Consider the following 19,595-nt stretch of genomic DNA (forward strand, 5'->3'; position numbering starts at 1 on the left):
AGCTGGGGCTTCATCCTTATGGGGCAGAGCAGAACCTGGGGTGGGCGGGGAGCCTGGGACAGGGATGGGGACACGCTCAGTCTCAAAGATGATGGCCTATCACAGCTTCTGCCAGCGCTCCTCAGGACCCGGCCTCTGGGGGGCCATTGCCCAGCCCCAGGGGCGTTTCTGGACTTGGCTACCCTTCCGTCCCTGGCCCCGCAGGGCTGGGGGAGGATACATGGATGAAGGGAAGGACGAGGAGAGGGGAGGAGACGATGAAGGGGGTCAGAGCAGCGATTGGAGCCGAGAACTGGAAGCGCCTTAAAGAGACTGCGCGGTCCCCGCCCCCCTTCCCGCCAGCCTCAATGAATTAGAGCTGTGTTTCCCAAACTTGCCTGATCATAAGAATCCTCTCGGGCCCTAGTTAAAGATACAGGTTCCGGAGCACGTCCCTTCGAGACTCTGATTCAGTGGGGCTGCGGGTGGAGCCAAGGAATCTGTAATTTTAACACGCTCCCCACGTGATTCTCGTGAACAAGCAAGTTTGGGAAATATTGAATTAAAGGAAACGGGGCCTGGCTGCAGAGCGGCCTCCGCTAGAGGGCTACGGCGGGAGGATTCCCGGGGGCGTCGCCTGCTTCCGCCGCCGCCTCCTTCAGTGAAAGTCCCTTTTGGGTCCAGCTGCCACAGCCACCGCGCTCCCTCAGGCCGGGCGGGGGACACCCCAGGTCTGCGTGGCCCCCGCGCCGCCACGCCCAGTGGCCGCTTGAGCCCTGCGAGCAGGGGGAGGAGCCGCCGCCAGTGGAGGCGGAGGAGCAGAGGAGGCGGAGACGGCGGAGACGGCGGAGAAGGCGGAGAGGAAGGTGGAGGCGGAGGCGACGGTGGAGGGGAAGGTGGAGGCGGCGGGGAAGGTGGAGGCGGCCGGGAAGGTGGACGCCACCGGGAAGGTGGAGACGGCAGGGAAGGTGGACGCTGTCGGGAAGGTGGAGACGGCGGAGGGTCCGGGCCAACGATTAGAGCTCAAGCTGGAGCCCGAACCCGAACCCGAGCCGGCACGGGAGGCGGAGCAGGGGCCGAAGGGGGAGCCGAAGCGGGAGCCAGAGGATGAGAACCCGGCGAGGAGCGGCGGTGGCAGCGGCAGCGACGAGGTTCCTCTCCCCACCCTTCCCTCCGACCCCCCGCGGCCCCCCGATCCCTCCCCGCGGCGCAGCCGTGCCCCCCGCCGCCGACCCCGGCCGCGGCCGCAGACCCGGCTCCGTACCCCGCCGCAGCCTAGGCCACGGCCCCCGCCCCGGCCCCGGCCCCGGCGCGGCCCTGGGGGTGGATGCCTGGATGTGGATTTCGCTGTGGGTCCACCAGGCTGTTCCCACGTGAACAGCTTTAAGGTGGGAGAGAACTGGAGGCAGGAACTGCGGGTGATCTACCAGTGCTTCGTCTGGTGTGGAACCCCAGAGACCAGGAAAAGCAAGGCAAAGTCGTGCATCTGCCATGTGTGCGGCACCCATTTGAACAGACTTCACTCTTGCCTTTCCTGTGTCTTCTTTGGCTGCTTCACAGAGAAACACATTCATGAGCACGCCGAGACAAAACAACACAACTTAGCTGTAGACCTTTATTACGGAGGTATATACTGCTTTATGTGTAAGGATTATGTATATGACAAAGACATTGAGCAAATTGCCAAAGAAGAGCAAGGGGAAGCTTTGAAATTACAAGCTTCCACCTCAACCGAGGTTTCTCACCAGCAGTGTTCAATGCCAGGCCTCAGTGAGAAATATCCAACCTGGGAGACAACCAAACCCGAGTTAGAACTGCTGGGCCACAACCCAAGGAGAAGAAGAATTACCTCTAGCTTTACCATCGGTTTAAGAGGACTAATCAATCTTGGCAACACGTGCTTTATGAACTGCATCGTCCAGGCCCTTACCCACACTCCGATCCTGAGAGATTTCTTCCTCTCTGACAGGCACAGATGTGAAATGCCAAGTCCCGAGTTGTGTCTGGTCTGTGAGATGTCTTCGCTTTTTCGGGAGTTGTATTCTGGAAATCCATCTCCTCACGTTCCCTATAAATTACTGCACCTGGTGTGGATACACGCACGGCATTTAGCAGGGTACAGGCAACAGGATGCCCATGAGTTCCTCATCGCAGCATTAGATGTCCTGCACAGGCACTGCAAAGGTGATGATGCCGGGAAGGCAGCCAACAATCCCAACCACTGTAACTGCATCATTGACCAAATCTTCACAGGTGGCCTGCAATCTGATGTTACCTGTCAAGCCTGCCATGGTGTCTCCACCACGATAGACCCATGCTGGGACATCAGTTTGGACTTGCCTGGCTCTTGCACCTCCTTCTGGCCTATGAGTCCAGGGAGGGAGAGCAGTGTGAATGGGGAAAGCCACATACCAGGAATCACCACCCTCACGGACTGCCTGCGAAGGTTTACGAGGCCAGAGCACTTAGGAAGCAGTGCCAAAATCAAGTGTGGTAGTTGCCAAAGCTACCAGGAATCTACCAAACAGCTCACAATGAATAAATTACCTGTCGTTGCCTGTTTTCATTTCAAACGGTTTGAACACTCAGCCAAACAGAGGCGCAAGATCACTACATACATATCCTTTCCTCTGGAGCTGGATATGACACCGTTCATGGCCTCGAGTAAAGAGAGCAGGATGAATGGACAGTTGCAGCTGCCAACCAATAGTGGAAACGACGAGAATAAGTATTCCTTGTTTGCTGTGGTTAATCACCAAGGAACCTTGGAGAGTGGCCACTACACCAGCTTCATCCGGCACCACAAGGACCAGTGGTTCAAGTGTGATGATGCCGTCATCACCAAGGCCAGTATTAAGGACGTTCTGGACAGTGAAGGGTATTTACTGTTCTATCACAAACAGGTCCTGGAACATGAGTCAGAAAAAGTGAAAGAAGTGAATACACAAGCCTACTGAAGTGACACACAGACCTACCTACCTGTAATGGAAGATGACAGCACCCATACTACAACTGGCATTGAGATTTAAAGGACCTACTTGCATGGCCCACGGGCCTGACAGAGTAAGAATTGAACAGTTCCCAGTGTCTAAAGTGTCCTGATTGGAAGAGAAATAGAAGGGGCGGGAGAAGAGGCTCTAGTCTAAGCAGTCATTTAAAGGAAGGTTAAATGGCAGGATGCTCTGGGTGGGGAAGGCAGGAGCAGGGAAATCCTGACACTGGTACATATCCTATATTCCTCCAAAAGATTGTGTGGGAAAGTGTGGGGTGGGAGGGGGGTGGTGTGTGGGGGGGTGTGCCCTTGTAACCGTAAAACATCTTTCTCCATGGGTGTTTCAGCTTCAACTGACCAATCACATAACAGTTATATGTCTGGGGGGAAAAAGGAAAAGTTCATACAAATGTAGCCCATTACATATATGGGTTTGAAAGCGGAAAAGTGGAGGAGGCAGGGATATCTCATTGACAAACACCTTTGCCAGTTTCTTTGTATTCGTGATTTTTTGTGCTATTAAATGCAGTATTAAACAAAGAAAAGCCCACGTGGGCCTGTGAAACAAGAAAGAAGGGGGCTTTTGTATAAGGGGAGCAATTGCTCCAAAGGTAGAGAAGACAAGAAACACTGTAAGATAAGCAACCAACACAGACAGGCCTCAGCTAAGAGTATAGTGTGTGAGTGTTTGTTTTTTTTAAAAAAAAGCTGTATGATATACTTGAGCAAATCAATGAACCTCTTTGCGATTGTTTTCTCATCTGTACAATGCAGATAATTCCTACCTTAAAGGGTTACTGTTAAAGATTAAAGGATATAAAATGTGTCAAAGTATAAAGTAAAAAGGCTTGGAACTTTGTAGGGGCTCAGTAAGTGTTCGTTGGATCTGAAACTTCTTTGGACCAGGACCAGAATGCATTAGAGGTGAGGGTCAGCCCTACCTGAGACCCATGGACAGAAGGGACACACATTGTGTCACATGTAGTCACACACACACACACACACACACACACTTATAACTCCCTCCCCAGTACTGTCTACTTGAAGCCCCAAGGCAGTGGATCCCACCATTTTCCCTGTGTACAGGGCATCCCAGTCAGTTCCACACCTTGGACTGGGGGGAGAACCACAGCTGTCCCCCCAGAGTCATTATTCTGTCCATTTGGAAAACTGTCATGTTGTTATCATGACTCAGCACCCCAGTGATGGGACTCAGGGCCAGTAGGCTGACGGGCTTCCACGTGAGGGTGTTGGTGGTCTTTGCCCTCCAAAAGCATTATGGGCATAGCTTTGTTCACCTACAGGCATAGATCAGGAGAAAGACTGTTTTCCAAAGCTCATTGGTCCACCAGCCCAGGGGTAGTGGGGGAGTGGCATGTCGGCCTCCTCTCTGATTCTCACGGAGGGCAGAGTGGCCTGTGGAGGGCTAAGCTCAAACAGATGGGATGTGCCCAGGACGGGTTAAGCACTGGTGGTGGTTCCTTCTTTTCTCCTCAGCGTCAGATACAAAAGTACCTAGTACCTAGAAAATCCTGAGGGGGAGGAGGGGAACTGAATGTTTCAGACCCATGGGGCTTGGATTCACTGGCTCTGGTAAGAGGCTGGGCTCCTCCAGGGCTCCCCAAGTCTACTTCATGGTCAGGTCATTTGGAAATGTATATTTATTTGTGTGGTTGTAGATGCATCCCCCGCTAGCTCATAGGCGTTTTTAGGACAGGGGTTGTGTCTCCTCTTGTACCCTGGGCTATGTCCTCAGCCCCTAGCACAGACCCTGGCACATAGTATTTGAAACGTTTTCCAGATGGATGAATTAACCAAATCACCTTCCTTTCATAACCAAATTTTCATCATCCCCCCACCCCAAGGCTCGTAATCCTCAGGAGAAAATGTAAAAAGTGTTATTTTTGATATCTTGTAGGCTGGGGGAGAGCAAGAGGTAAGTGGCCTCAGATGCCACTTGGCACCTTCATGCAGGTATCTGACTCCCCTTTGGGATGTGCGGGAGCCCTGCCTGGGAATACCGCCATGTCCTCCTTCCTCATCTCTGCCACAGGAAGAGTTCAGTCGGGCATGTGCCACCAGATCCTGACTGCTTGCACAGATGCTGTCTTTTACATTTGTAAAACATTTTCATTTGGAAATAATTTCAAACTTACAGGAAAGTTTCAAAAAAAACAAATAGTATAAAGAACAGATTTACCTAATGCTAACATTTTACCCCATTTGCTTTATCGTTTTCATGTATGCACTCCCGTGTGTGTGTGTGTGTGTGTGTCTGTGTGTGTATGTGTGTGTGTGTTTGGACTGACTGAGGACAGATAACATCATGGACCTTTATGCCTGAGTACCTCAGTGTGCACTTCCTAAGAATAGGCATGTTCCCTACATCACAGTATAGTTAACAGCTTCAGTAAGTTAAACATTGGTATAATACTATTATTTACCATTTGTACTCCAGTTTTGTCTGGTGACCCAATAATTTCCGTAATAGCATTTTTCCTCTTCATCACAGGATCTGGTCCAGGACAAGCTATTGCTTTTAGCTGTCATGTCTCTTTAGCCTCCTTTAATCAGGAATATTTTCACAGCCTTTCTGCATCTTGTATGGCATTAGCATTTTTAATAGAATATTCTTCATTTTTGGGTTTGTCTGATACAGAAACTGTCTTTTAAATACCCTGTACTCAGGAATAGTTCTAAGAGATATGAATGGCGCGAGACTGCTGAAGCTGATCTCCCTGTCTCCACTGGTGGAAGGCACAGACCACCAGAGGGAGCAGCTGTACCTGGCAGTTCCTGATTGAAGCATTCACCTCTGTCTGGAAAACACCATTGTCCCTCAGCAACAGGGGAGCCATTCAAGCCCAGCCCCATGCCCCTACCCATCACCAACCCCCAAATTGAGCCATGGAGTGTAACAGCAGCAGGGCCTGCTTTCAGATCACATCACTGTGGGAACCAGGGCATCATGTATTTGGCAGGTATGTGTTACCTTGAGCTCAAATGCCATTCAGGCATGTTTGAGCATGTCTGGTACATGGGCGGGCACCTCCATGGTTGGGGCCTCTAGGGGGATCAGGAGGTAGCACCCTTGACACCTTCATCAATATTCCCATGGTGGGCACAGCAGCAGTGGGGTGGCAGGGAGGGCGTAAATACTCCTGAAGCAGCTTCATGGGCAAAGCACACAAAAATGGGGCCGAGAATAAGTGAGGAAGAACATGGGAGACGCCCAAAACAGATTGGTTTGTGACGTACTGGGGACTTTCAGACACAACTGGGCTATTTTACATGGGGGCTGGAATTCCTGTGTGAGCAGATGTGGCCAAGAGCTGGTGAAATTTAAGCTAATTCTTTAACTGAGACTCTCTACTTCCACAAGCTGATAAAGCCAGGGAAACTCAGTTCATATGTAGATTTATGATCTGGGCCCAGAAGGGTACAGGCAAAAGATGGGTGCTCACAATTGGGGGCCTTATCCACCCATAGAGCTCAGGATGAGGGACCAAACAATGGGGTACTTACCTTTTACCCACTACACATGCTTCCCACAGTTTCTTGGCCTAAGAAATTGGAAATCCAATTTCCAGTTGGATTTGGAAATCCAGAACCCTATCACTTCCCATTTCCTGGAGTAGCCAGGTGCTGAAACTTACTCTGGCCTATAGTTCACATTTGGTAACTGCCTCACTTCTTCCCCATCCACAGGGAATCCTGATCAGGGATGCCATCAACCAAGAGGTCTTTTCCAATCAAGAAAAAGCACTGTATAGCACATAGAATTCGACTCAACACACTGTAATCACTGTAAGAGAATATATAAGACTGGTAAGAATATGGAAAAGAATATATATATATGTCTCTCTGTAAGTGAATCAAGTGAATGTACACCAGAAAGACACAGCATTGTAAATGAGCTTTACTCCGCTATAAAAATAAAGATAAATTACAAACAAACAAACAAACAAAAATGGACCCCATACTACTCATTGTCATAACGCAATAGACCTGGTGCCAGGAACCTATGTGCGCACCAAATGTGTATTTCACACCCAGAAGCAAAGGCCCTGGTCCTCTGAGAGTATGTAGCCGAGCACACACAGTAGCGTGTCATTTACACACTGACCTTCCCCTGCAGGTGACCTAATGCTACTTTTAAACTCTTGCATTGAAGCATATCAAATATACAGGAAATACACATATCATCAGGGTACAACTTCATGAATTTCTACAAAACGAACACACCTCTGTAAACAGCACTCAGATCAAGAAATAGAACATTACCCATAAGTCAGGCCCCCTTTCTGCTTCCTTATAGTCAATAACCCCAAAGGGTAATCCCTATTCTGACTTTTTTCACTGTAGATTAGTGTTGCCTTTTAAAGTACCATCTATAAAAGGAACTGTTCAGTATGTACACTTTTGTGTCAGGCTTCTTTTGCTCAACATTATTTTATGAGCTTCAGATCTTAAGTTCTGTTGTCAAGAAAAATTATGTAGAGTGTCATTATTTCTGCCTAATGAACTAAAACTAAGGATTCCCTACTCTTCCTAGTGATTTCTCACTTATTGAACCAATTCAAAGGGACCCAGGCCATTGCAAAGTTGGACCTTGAGAGGGTCTTTAATCACCTTCATGTACAAGAAAACAGTGGATGGAAAACAGCCTGCCAGATAAGTTTGGGCTTATTTAGGCACCCAGAAATGTTAATTTTGGACAATACTCCAACCCTGTTCCAATAGCTCCTGAATGGGATACTCTATTCTAGTGAGGCCTCAAACTTAAACGTGTGTCAGAATCACCTAGAGGGCTTGTTAACACACAGATTGCTGGGTCCCATCCCCAGAGTTTCCGATTTCAGTAGTCCTGGAATGGGGGCAGCATTGAGAATTTGCATTTCAAACACATTCCCAGTTGATGCGCATGCTTCTGGCTATGGCACCACACTCTGAGGACCACATTCAATTTGGTTTCACACTGTGGTACTTGGTGCCCAAGGAATCTATGAAGATGGCCCTGGAGAACACCTTGGGGAGCTAGAGGAGGGGCAAATTGGTGAGAATCAGGAACTCTGAAATATAAAATCAATAAGAGGGAGTTATTGATTTTATATTTGGGGGTTCCAAGTAATATCTGAAGAAAGAGCTCTGCTACTAAAATTTTGTGGAGTTGAAAATCACTCTGCTAAGGAATTTCAGACCCCAGGGGAGTGATGTATTTAAACTACATAGGTGGTATATCCGGAGAATGATCCAACATGCTACAGAGACCTGGCCTCATATGTACCCTTAATCTAGATGGTCCTGAAGGGGACTTAATTTCCTTGGAACTCAGAGAAGTGCGTATTTATGAGAATGGATATGATAAGAGAAAATGCTTAAGTATAACTACAGCACAAAATCATATGTATAAAGTATGATTTTCTTCTGGCAATATAGCACACTAAGATGACATGAATAGCACCCCCCTCAACTACAAACACATAATAACACTAGATAAACTGTAACAAAAATTTTAACTTACAGCTGAGCTTAAAAAAACAAAAGGTAAAATCTCCAGAGAAAAAAGAAAAAGCCAGTCTAGTAATTGTAAATGGACACTGCAATAACCTATTTGTGGTATTGGTTCTAGATATCAGGCCGTAGGGGCTAGGGGCTCAGAGCTGTGAATCTAGTGCTCATGCAGGTACTGGCAACACAGCCTCAGGTCCACCAGAGGCAGAGAAGCTGTAATTAAAGCCTCTGGATAAAGCCTTTAGTAGCTTCTCTGTTCATTAAAAAGGGGTTTGGAGAGTAAGCCATGAAAAGTCTTATGCTCTTTCTGGAGCCACAAGAAGAAATAAAAATCCCAGGCCTATGTCATATGTGGATATGGGGTCTAAATTTACCCTACTGTGTATTATGGGAATCACACGCTGAAAAATTAAAACAAAAATTGGAGCAGAACAATTCAAACCTCTAGAACCTCAAGAAAAGCAAGCACATTTTTACAATACTGGGCACATAGAATCCCACAGAAAAAGACAATATCTGCCCAAGATGTACTCAGAAACAAACAATAAAAAGATTGTACTTGCAAAGAAATGACATGCCATGAAGATGAGTCACCAGTTGCCACACGGAGAATTAGTACTCCCAAGAAATACTGATGAGATGGACTTCTACTCTTTTTTTTTTTGAGAGTGGAATAAGGACGTTTTCAGAAAAAATAAACCTAAGAAAGTTCAGCAATAATAGACTTAACTAAAATAACTACTGAAAAATATACTTCAGGAAGAAGGAAATTGAAATTGGAGAGGAGGAATGAATAGGAGGCAAGGAACAGTGAACAAAAATTGGTAAACATGGGGCAATCTAAATAAGCATTAAGTGCATAAAACAATAATGTTGAATCATATGGAGGTATAAAAAAACTGGCACTAGAGCACAAAAACCCGTAAAACAGCAGGAGGCTATTAATATTTAAAGCATTCTAAGGCTCTTGTATTGTTTGGGAGGAGAGTAGGGATATTGCCTGCGTTTGGACCTTGTTAAGTCAAGTATGAATGTTTAAACATTTAAGAGTGTGGACTTCTAGTTTCTGGCAATGGCAGCCTTGGTTATTTCATTCAACTTTCCTACTGAAGTAATGAAATATACTGGATAAAAATTTTCAAGACCACTGAAGAGCTGAGAGGACAAAGGGAAACTTTCAGGCCAATTTTTGGATGAAAGCTTGTAACCAGACAGGTTAAGTAGAGTATTGGCACACCAAAGCCAATTTGCTCTGAGGGCATTTGCCTACATTGCCCACCTGAGCTTTGAACCAGTGGCCACACAGCGGTGGAGGGAGAGAAGTTAAGGCTCAGGGCCAGCCCATGGTAGGGGTTTAATAGGAGACCCTCTCCACATTAAGCTGAGACCCCAAAGAGCTACATCAGCTGTGTAAGGGCCAACCAGAATGAAATCTGCCCCTGTTCCCAACAGTCCCAGAAAACTGTACAAAAGGCTGTCTAGGCACCAAGCAGAGCTCTCTTGCTAAAAATAAAGGGTCTAAAAAAGGGGAGTGGGATGGAGAACAGTATGGAGTTTCCTTAAAAAACTAAAAATAGAGTTGCCATATTATCCAGCAATCCCACTCCTGGGCATATGTCTGGGGAAAACTCTAATTCAAAAAGATACATGCACCTCAATGTTCATAGCAACACTATTTACAATAGCTAAGACATGGAAGCACCTAAATGTCCATCAACAGAGGAATGGATAAAGAAGATGTAGTACATATACACAATGGAATATTATTCAGCCATAAAAAAGAATGAAATGATGCCATTTGCAGCAATATGACCTAGAGATTATCATACTAAGTGAAGTAAGCCAAACAGAGAAAGACAAATATCATATGATACAGTTTATATGTGGAATCTAAAAAAAACAATGATGCAAATGAACTGATTTACAAAACAGATATAGACTCACAGATGTAGAAAACAAACTTACGGTTATCAGAGGGGGAAGGGGAGGGATAAATTAGGAGTTTGGGATTAAAATATATACACTACTATATATAACATAGATAACCAACAAGGGCCTACTGCATAGCACAGGGAACTATACTCAATATCTTATAGTAACGTATAATGGAAAAGAATCTAAAAAGAGAATATATTACATATATATATATATGTATAACTGAATCACTTTGCTGTACACTTTGCTGTACGCTTTGCTGTAACAAATACAACATTGTAAATCAACTATATTTCAATAAAAATTAAATAAATAGATTATAAAATTTTTAAAAAGGGGGGAGTGGGTAAAAAATAAATCATCCCTGAGAAAATGAGGCCACACTCCAGTCCTCAGATTTGCACCCCTATCACCCATGGCCTGAATCAGCCAGGGAACTTCAAGCTATTACTTTGGATTTAAGTGGCTTCCAGACAGGTAGTAATCCATATACTTAGTAGAAAGAAATACAAAGCCTCTGGAGGAGAATCTATCAATTCCAGGCCTCAGGGAACCCCCCAAAATAAGTTTTCAAGGGCACAGTGACCAGAAAACAGACTAAAATTGGCATACAAGGAAACAAGGCAACTTGAGTTAGAAACAGCAGGGATGAGAAATAACAGAAACAGACTCACACAGATTTCAGATAAGGGAATTACCAGACCCATATTTTAAAACAACTATGTATACATGTTTAAAGGAACAAATTGTTAATTTGAAAATATCCACAGGGAAGAGAAATCTATAAAAAGTGATATCGCATATTGGAAAAAAATGAAAAATAACTTCTAGAAGTGAAAAATACCAACTCAGTAAATGTATCTGGCAGAAATGTGGACATAAGTGAAGAGAGCATTAATGAACTAGAAGATAAACCTGAAGACATGATCAATAATGCTGTATGGAGAGAGGAAACGAAAGAGAAAATACAGGAAAGAGAGTAAGAGACGTGGAGGATACAATGAGAAAGTCTAGCACACATCTGATCATAGTGTGAGAGAAAGAGAATATGAATATTGATGGGGCAGAGTCAATATTTGAAGAGATAATGGCTGAGAATGTTTCTCATCCTAATGAAAGAAATCAACCCACACATTCAAGAAGCCCAACAAATCCTAGGTAGGATAAATAAAAAGAGGTCTAACCCAGACTCTGCAAAAAACCAAAGAGAGAGAAAATGAAGTCAGAGAAAGATGACAGATCATGTCATAGGAACAGTCATTAGACTGACAGCTGACGTCTCAACAATCAGAAGACAGTGGGATGATCTTCAATTTGCTGATTGTTAACTTAGTATTCTATGCTCAGCAAAAATTTTTTTTAAAGAATGAGAGTGAAATAAAGACATTTTCACACAAACATTGAGATAGTTCCTCACCAGCAGATACTCACTGAAGGAAATTCAAAGGAGTGTATTGTGAGTAAAAAGTAGAAGGAAAATTATCCCAGATGGAAGATATGGGATGAATGAAAGAATGAAAAGTAAAGATGATGGTAAACATGTGGACAAATGTAAATAAATATGAGGTATTAAACAATAATCATTTGTAGTCTAGACTTGAAATACTAGACAATAATAAGCATGTGAGTTGGGACAGTCAATGGAGTTAAAATGTTCTAAACTCTTGTATTATCTGGAAGGAAGGTAAAGGAATTTTTTTTTCATTTTAGACTTTTGTAAGTTAATTATGCATGTCATTATTTCTGAGGTAACCATTAAAAATAGAAACAGAGTGCAGTGCATAATTTCCTAATTTACACACTAGTAGAGGGAGAAAATGGAATAATTTAAAAAAGACTATATAGAGCTTCCCTGGTGGCAGAGTGGTTAAGAATCCATCTGCCAATGCAGGGGACATGGATTCAAGCCCTGGTCCGGGAAGATCCCACATGCAGTGGAGCAACTAAGCCCGCACGCCACAACTACTGAGCCTGTGCTCTAGAGCCCACGAGCCACAACTACTGAGCCCACGTGCCACAACTGCTGAAGCCTGTGCGCCTAGAGCCCGTGCTCTGCAACAAGAGAAGCCACCATGATGAGAAGCCCGCGCACTGTAACGAAGAGTAGCCCCCACTCGCTGCAACTAGAGAAGGCCCGCACACAGCAACAAAGACCCAACACAGCCAAAAACAGAAACCAAAACAAACAACAACAAAAAAGACTATATAACTTCCAAGCTACTGAACGGGAAAACCCCCATCAATCAAACTGAAGGCAAAAAAGGAGAAGAAACATAAAGAAGTGCTGAAAAATTAGGGTAAATAGAAAGCACAAATAAAAATGGTGGTAACAAATCCAAATACAATAATACAAGACAACAATAATCCACATGGATTAAATTCTCCAGTTAATAGTGTCAGATTGGATTTTGAAAAATCTAGCCATGTGCTCTTTAAAAGAGACATATCTAAAACAAAAGGTCACAGGTTGGAAGTATTAAGGAATGAAAAAAGATATTCAGGAAAATCCTAAATGAAAGAAAGCTGGTGTAGCTCTGTTTATAACACACAAAATAGATTATAAGACCAAAATCATTATTAGTGATAGAGAGCATCACTATGTAATGATAAAAGGAACAGTTCAGTAGGAAGATATAAAAATTCTAAATTTTATATATTTAGTAACATAGCTTCAAAATATATAAAGGAAAAATGGTCAGAATTATGAGGATAAACTGACAAATCTATAATCATAGTGGGAGATTTTAGCATACCTTCCTTAGAGACTGTTAGATTAATCAGACAGAAACGCCAATAAGAACATATATCTGAACTGTACAATTATCAAGTTCAATCTAATGGATGGATATATATATACACACACACACAATAATATATATTACACATATATATATACATACACAAACACACACTCACAAATATATTGCCATGCACATAAGAGTTAATACATACACTTTGTTTTCAAGCAGACTTGGGATATTGACCACATTCTTGGCTATAAAGTAAGTCTCAATAAATACCACAGAATTGGTTTCATCCAGATCACCTTCCCTGAACTAACTTAATTAGAAATAAACAACAACAACAAGCTTTAAAAATTGTTTGGAATGTTTAAAAAACACTTTTAATTAGCTCATGGGTTAAAGAAAAATCATAATGTAAATTAGAAAGTATTTAGAACTGAATGATAACATCGATATTAAAACTTGTGAGAGACTGCTAAAGCAGAACTTAGGGGGAACTGTATGGCCTTTAATACTTTTAATAGAAAGAAGGATGAATTTTAAGGACTTAATCATCTAATTCAGGAAGTTAGAAAACTGACAACAAATTAAATGTAATGAAAGCACAACAAAGGTATAAGCTATGTAAGATCATAAATCAATGAAATAGAAAACAAGAAAGCAATAGAGAAGATCAATAAAACCCAAACCTGGTTCTTAGAAAAGATAAACCTCTAGCAAGACTGAACAAGAAAACAAGAGGCACAAGTGAATAATATTAAGAATGGATAGGGGGCTTCCCTGGTGGCGCAGTGGTTAAGAATCCACCTGCCAATGCAGGGGACACGGGTTCGAGCCCTGGTCCGGGAAGATCCCACATGCCACGGAGGAACTAAGCCTGTGTGCCACAACTACTGAGCCTGCGCTCTAGAGCTCGTGAGCCACAACTACTGAGCCTGCGTGCCACAACTACTGAAGCCCGTGCACCTAGAGCCTGTGCTCCGCAACAAGAGAAGCTACTGCAATGAGAAGCCCGCACACCACAACAAAGGGTGGGAGGGAGATGCAAGAGGGAGGAGATATGGGGATGTATGTATATGTATAGCTGATTCACTTTGTTATACAGCAGAAACTAACACACCATTGTAAAGCAATTTATACTCCAATAAAGATGTTAAAAAAAAGAAAAAAAAAGAGTAGCCCCCACTCACTTCAACTAGAGAAAGCCTGCATGCAGCAACGAAGACTCAATGCAGCCAAAAATAAATACATAAATAAATTGATTTAAAAAAAAGAATGAATAGAGTGACAAAATTACAGGTACAATGGATTTTTAAAAATAATTTTAAAATACGACAAACAACTTTCTACCAATAAATGTAAAATTGTAGATGAAACGAACAATCTTCTAAAAAATATAACTTTGCAAAACTTATTTAAGGAGAATAGAAAGCCTAAAAGTTATATAAATATTTTAAAAATTTGAATCAATAGTTAGTAAAAATCTTCTCTCCCCTAAACTAAATTAAAAAATATGTTTCTAAGGTGAGATCTACCAAATCTACCTAATACAAACTGTTCCAGGAAATATAAAAGGATGGAATACTTCCACATCATTATGTGCAAAAAATATATAATCTTTATGGATAATAACCAACTTCATTTAGAAACCTAGACACAAAAATCCCCAAAATGCTAGCAAACTGAATTAGCAATGTATATGAAAAAAGTATATCATGTCCAAAGGATGCAAGGATGGGTTAATACTAGAAAATCTATTGAGACATTTGGCTAAAGATGGAGGGTTGAATCCCACATTAGCTCTTCCTCTCTCCCAAGACCCCACTAAATTAATAGTAAAGGAATTGTATTTATTTATTTATTTGTTTGTTTATTTAGTATTTATTTATTTTGGCTGCACCGGGTCTTATTTGCGGCACACAGGATCTTTTAGTTGCAGCACATGGGCTTCTTAGTCACAGCATGTGGACTCAGTTGTGGCACGCATGCAGGATCTAGTCCCCTGACCAGAGATCAAACCTGGGACCCCTGCATTGGGAGTGTGGAGTCTTACCCACTGGACCACCAGGGAAGTCCCTAAAGGAATTTTAAAAAGCAACAAATCCACAAAGATAAGGAGAATGAGAGAGTATATAAGAGCAATAAAGTTGGGAGATCTAGAAAGTAGCTTTGGTTTCAGCACCAATATGTAAAAAGCTTAGAAGTTATTACTCCCATCCTTACAACAAGAAAGCTGGGTGAACTGAAAATAGATTATTTTCTTAGACCATCAGAGAACTGAAGTCACAGGGCAAATTGCCATCTTGAAATCTAGAGAGACAGGCAGATCCAAAGAGATTCAGCACCCAAGATGTGCTTACCTGGAATAGAGGCCAGTGGAAGCCATAGCAGTAAGACCACTTACTTGATCAGTAATTTTGACATATTGCTGAAAACTGAGTTTGAAGAGGGAGAGAGTATATATATAGATATATAGATATATAGATATATAGATATATGTATGTATGCAGAAGAAATATTTGAAGCAATAATGGCCAAAAATGGTCCAAAATTATTTACATACACAAAACTGCAGATCCAGGAAGCTCAGAGAACACCAAACAAAACAAAATAAAACACAAAAAACCCACACCTAGGCATATTCAAACTTCAGAAAACCAAAGGCAGAGAAAGTCTTGAAAGAAGCCAGAGAAAGCAAATGGATGAATGACAACTGACTTAGCAGACCCAATGAAAGCTGAATCCTAAAATGGCAGTGGAGAAAGTAGAGAGCCAACCCAATTTATGCCAAGAAATTCTCAAAACACTCAGGAATTGATGTCAACAAGGACCTCTGAAATTAGGGGTGATGGTGAGACTAAAAATAGACGGCTTAGTTGAAAATTTAAGAAGCAGTTAGTACTCAAAGAAAAGCCCAGGAGCAAATGGTTTCACTGGTAAATTCTACCAAGTGTTTACAGTAGAATTAATAACAATCCTTCATAACTCTCCCCCAAAATACAGGAGGATGGAACACTTCCCAACTCATTCTATGAGGTCTGTATTACACTCATACCAATGCCAGAAAAAATATTACAAAACTATAGACCAGTAATATACTTTATGAAAGTAGATGTGAAAATCCTCAACAAAATACTAGTAGACCAAGTCCAGAAGCATATAAAAAGGATTATACACCATGACAAAGTGGGATCTATCCCATGATGCAAAGTTGGGTCGACATATGAAAATCAATCAGTGTAATATACCCTATTAATAGAATGAAGGAAAACAGGTGATTCTCTCAGTAGATGTAGAAAAAGGATTTGACAAGAAAAAACAGACAAGAGTTGACAAGGATGTGGAGACATTGGAACCCTCGTACATTGCTGGCGGGAATGTAAAATGATGCAGTTGCTTGGAAAACAGTTTGGCAGTTCCTCAAAAAGTTAAACACAGAGTTATCATATGACCCAGCAATCCCACCCCTAGGAATATACCCAAGAAAGGTGAAAACATATGTTCATACAAAAACTTGTACATGAGTGTTCAAGGCAGTATTATTCCTCATAGCCCAAATCTGGAAACAAGCCAAATGACCCTAAACTGATGAATGGAAAAACAAAATGTGGTATATCTATAAAATAGTATATTATTTAGCTATAAAAAGAATGAAGTACCAATACTTGTTACAACATGGGTGAATCTTGAAAACATTATGCTAAGTGAAAGAAGCCAGACGCAAAAGGTCACTTACTGTATGATTCCATTTATGTGAAATGTACAGAATAGGCAAATCCATAGAGACAGAGATTAATGTTTGCTGGGGGCTGGGGGAGGGGAGACTGGGAGTAACTGGTAGTGGTTGCAGGGTTTCCTTTGGGGATGACGAAAATATTCTGGAATTAGATAATGGTAATTGTTGCACACAATCCTGTGAATATAGTAAAACCCACCAAATTGTACACTTTAAAAGGGTAAATTTTATAGCCTGTGAATTGTACCTCAAATTTAAAAGGTAGATTATAATAACAGAATCTTTCTCAAAGAGTTGTTGTGAAGGTTCAAAGAGATGATGCATGTTTAGTCTTCAGCAGAATTCCTGGCACCATCACACTATCATAAGTATTCAATAAATTAAAGATGCAATTCTTTCAAAAAAAAAAAAAGAAGAAGAAGAAGAAGCAGTAGTGATACCAAGCAGGGCCCTGTGGGGCTCCTGGGCACAAAAGCCTTCCTGTGTCCCCCATTTCTTTGATTACAGGAAATAGGCTTCATTCAGCCTGCATGACCTTCCCTGAGTTCCAATGGGCAGGTTCAAACAGTTGCTAATTAGGGGAGGGGATGCAAAACCAAAGAGAAATAGTCAAGAGAAACAATAGTGCAGGCCTGGGGCAACGTCTTGGTTCCCCACCAATGGAGACACACAACAGTATCTTTGAGCCCTTTTGCAGATACTGAAACCTCCACCAGGTGAGAGAAGTTAACGGTTAACAATGGTATGCTGCCCAAAGCTGCCCACAAGCATGTAGAGCCCCGACAGGTTGGAACCAAAAGGTTAATGATGCTGACTCCTACTTACCTCACCACCAACCAATCATAAGACTGTCCACGAGGTGATCATGCCCCCTTTGAACCATTACTATAAAACTTCTCACTACCCTTTCCAGGTTGGGACACACAGTTTTGAGGGCATTAGCTTGCCGTGGCCCCCTTTGCCTGGCAAAGCAATAAAGCTATTCTTTTCTACCTCATCCAAAACTCTTTGTCTGAGATTTAATTCGGTGTCGGGGTACAGAGGCCGGATTCGGCTTCGTTAGTTATACCCCAGAACCTATCCCCTCTTCCTGTCTTCAACCATATAACTTCCTCTCTCCCATCTAAGCTGAGAAGGAGATTTATTCTTTGGAGAGGGTAAAAAAGGATCTCCATACCAGGGGACAAAAAAACATAGTTGAAGATGGGGGTGATATCCTGAAAACAGGGGGTTAAGTGAAATTTTACAGAACAAATGACCCACCTAATTGCAAGGGAAGCTGCAAAAATGCTGTGTGCCCAGCTAGATTTGGATGAGCAAAACTAACAATCTCTGCCACAAGGTAAAAACTGACAAAGATTTTCTCTTTGACCAAACTTTAGTCAGGCTCCTCTGAGACCTCTTTTGGACTAGATCTCATCCTTGGGCCCTGTCGTCTGCCTGCCTAGTCCAGTTTCACCAGGAATCCTGCTAAGTTATTTTAGAGAGAATCCCCAACTTTGATGTCTGATCACCCTGGCTTGCCTTCAGCAAGAATCCTGTTAGGTCAGTTTAACAAGAATCCCCCTACCATGACGTCTCCTCTTAGTAATTTCTCATCCACTGACCCCCTTATTCTGCCCACTGGCTATAAATCCCCACTTATCCTTGTTGTATTCAGAGTTGAGTCCAATCTCTCTCCCCTATTGTGATAGTCTTGACACCTATCACAAAAGTCCTGAATAAAGTCTTCCTTACCATTTTAACAAGTGTCAGAATACTCTTTTTTTAAATAATATCAAAATAAAATAACATGAGTTGGAAGTTATTGCCTCTTGGGAGTGGGAAATGGGGGAAGGCTAGGGGGGAATGTAGTTTTTCATAAAAAGCCTTGTAGAATTATTTGACTCTAAATGCTTATATAACTTTGATAAGATGCAAATCTAAATTTAAAAATTATTTAAAGGAAATCTATAAAATTTATCACATTAACAAATTAAAGAAAAATGATATTAATAAATACATTTAAAACATTTAACAAAATACCCATTCATGATTTTTTAAATATTTCAAACTAAGAGTAGAGAAATTTTTCTTAACCTGATAGAGAACCAAAACTCTACAGTAGACATCACACTTGAAAATAAAATATTAGAAGCATTCCCTTTAATTTCAGAAATAAGACTAGGATGCCTTTATCACTTGACTTTACATTCTATTTTATATTTAGTCTGTACTGGTGGTGGGGGAGTTCCTAACCAGTGTTGTAAGACCAGGAGAAAAAGGTATAGGAGTTGGAAAAGACTCATTATTTAAAGATGATAAGATTAACTAGATAAACCACTTATTTTAGTTAGGATTCTCCTAAAAGCAGACCCTTAGATAGTAGGATTTGAGGGCAGGTAGTTTATTTGAGAGGTGATGCAAATAAGCACAAGTGAGGGAGTGAGGAAGTTACACGGGAATGGGAGAAAAAACAATACAAGATGTATTAATGAGCTGGTTAGCACTATGCATATCTGGGAATCAACCTCACTAGGACCCTCTGTGTGCCATACATGTGGCACATGTGTCAGAACCACTCCGCTGAAGGACAGGGAGATTGGAGCATTTATCCACTGACTCTCCCCACCCCCATTGGTTGAATATTACCCCAGAGGTGTTAGCTCCCCCACAGCCTTCCCGGTGGTGTCTCCAAGCTCTTGTTTTTCTGGAC

The 19,595-nt window shown here is 42.3% G+C and overlaps 1 protein-coding gene across 1 annotated transcript; it reads left to right on the top strand.

The window, feature by feature from the left end:
* The first annotated feature begins 885 nt into the window (after positions 1–885).
* Positions 886–5,724, top strand: USP27X (ubiquitin specific peptidase 27 X-linked). Its single transcript, XM_082609389.1, has 2 exons — positions 886–3,042; positions 5,660–5,724. The coding sequence occupies exon 1, from the start codon at positions 1,620–1,622 to the stop codon at positions 2,934–2,936; it is 1,317 nt and encodes a 438-aa protein (XP_082465515.1). The 5' UTR covers positions 886–1,619; the 3' UTR covers positions 2,937–3,042; positions 5,660–5,724.
* Positions 5,725–19,595: the final 13,871 nt, after the last annotated feature.

The sequence above is a fragment of the Mesoplodon mirus genome (assembly GCF_964341445.2).
Source record: "Mesoplodon mirus genome assembly, chromosome: X".
NCBI classification, from domain to species: Eukaryota; Metazoa; Chordata; class Mammalia; order Artiodactyla; family Ziphiidae; genus Mesoplodon; species Mesoplodon mirus.

Bases quoted from the DNA above. Each gene is read 5' to 3' on its own strand.
- USP27X (XM_082609389.1), top strand. From the start codon at position 1,620: ATGTGTAAGGATTATGTATATGACAAAGACATTGAGCAAATTGCCAAA.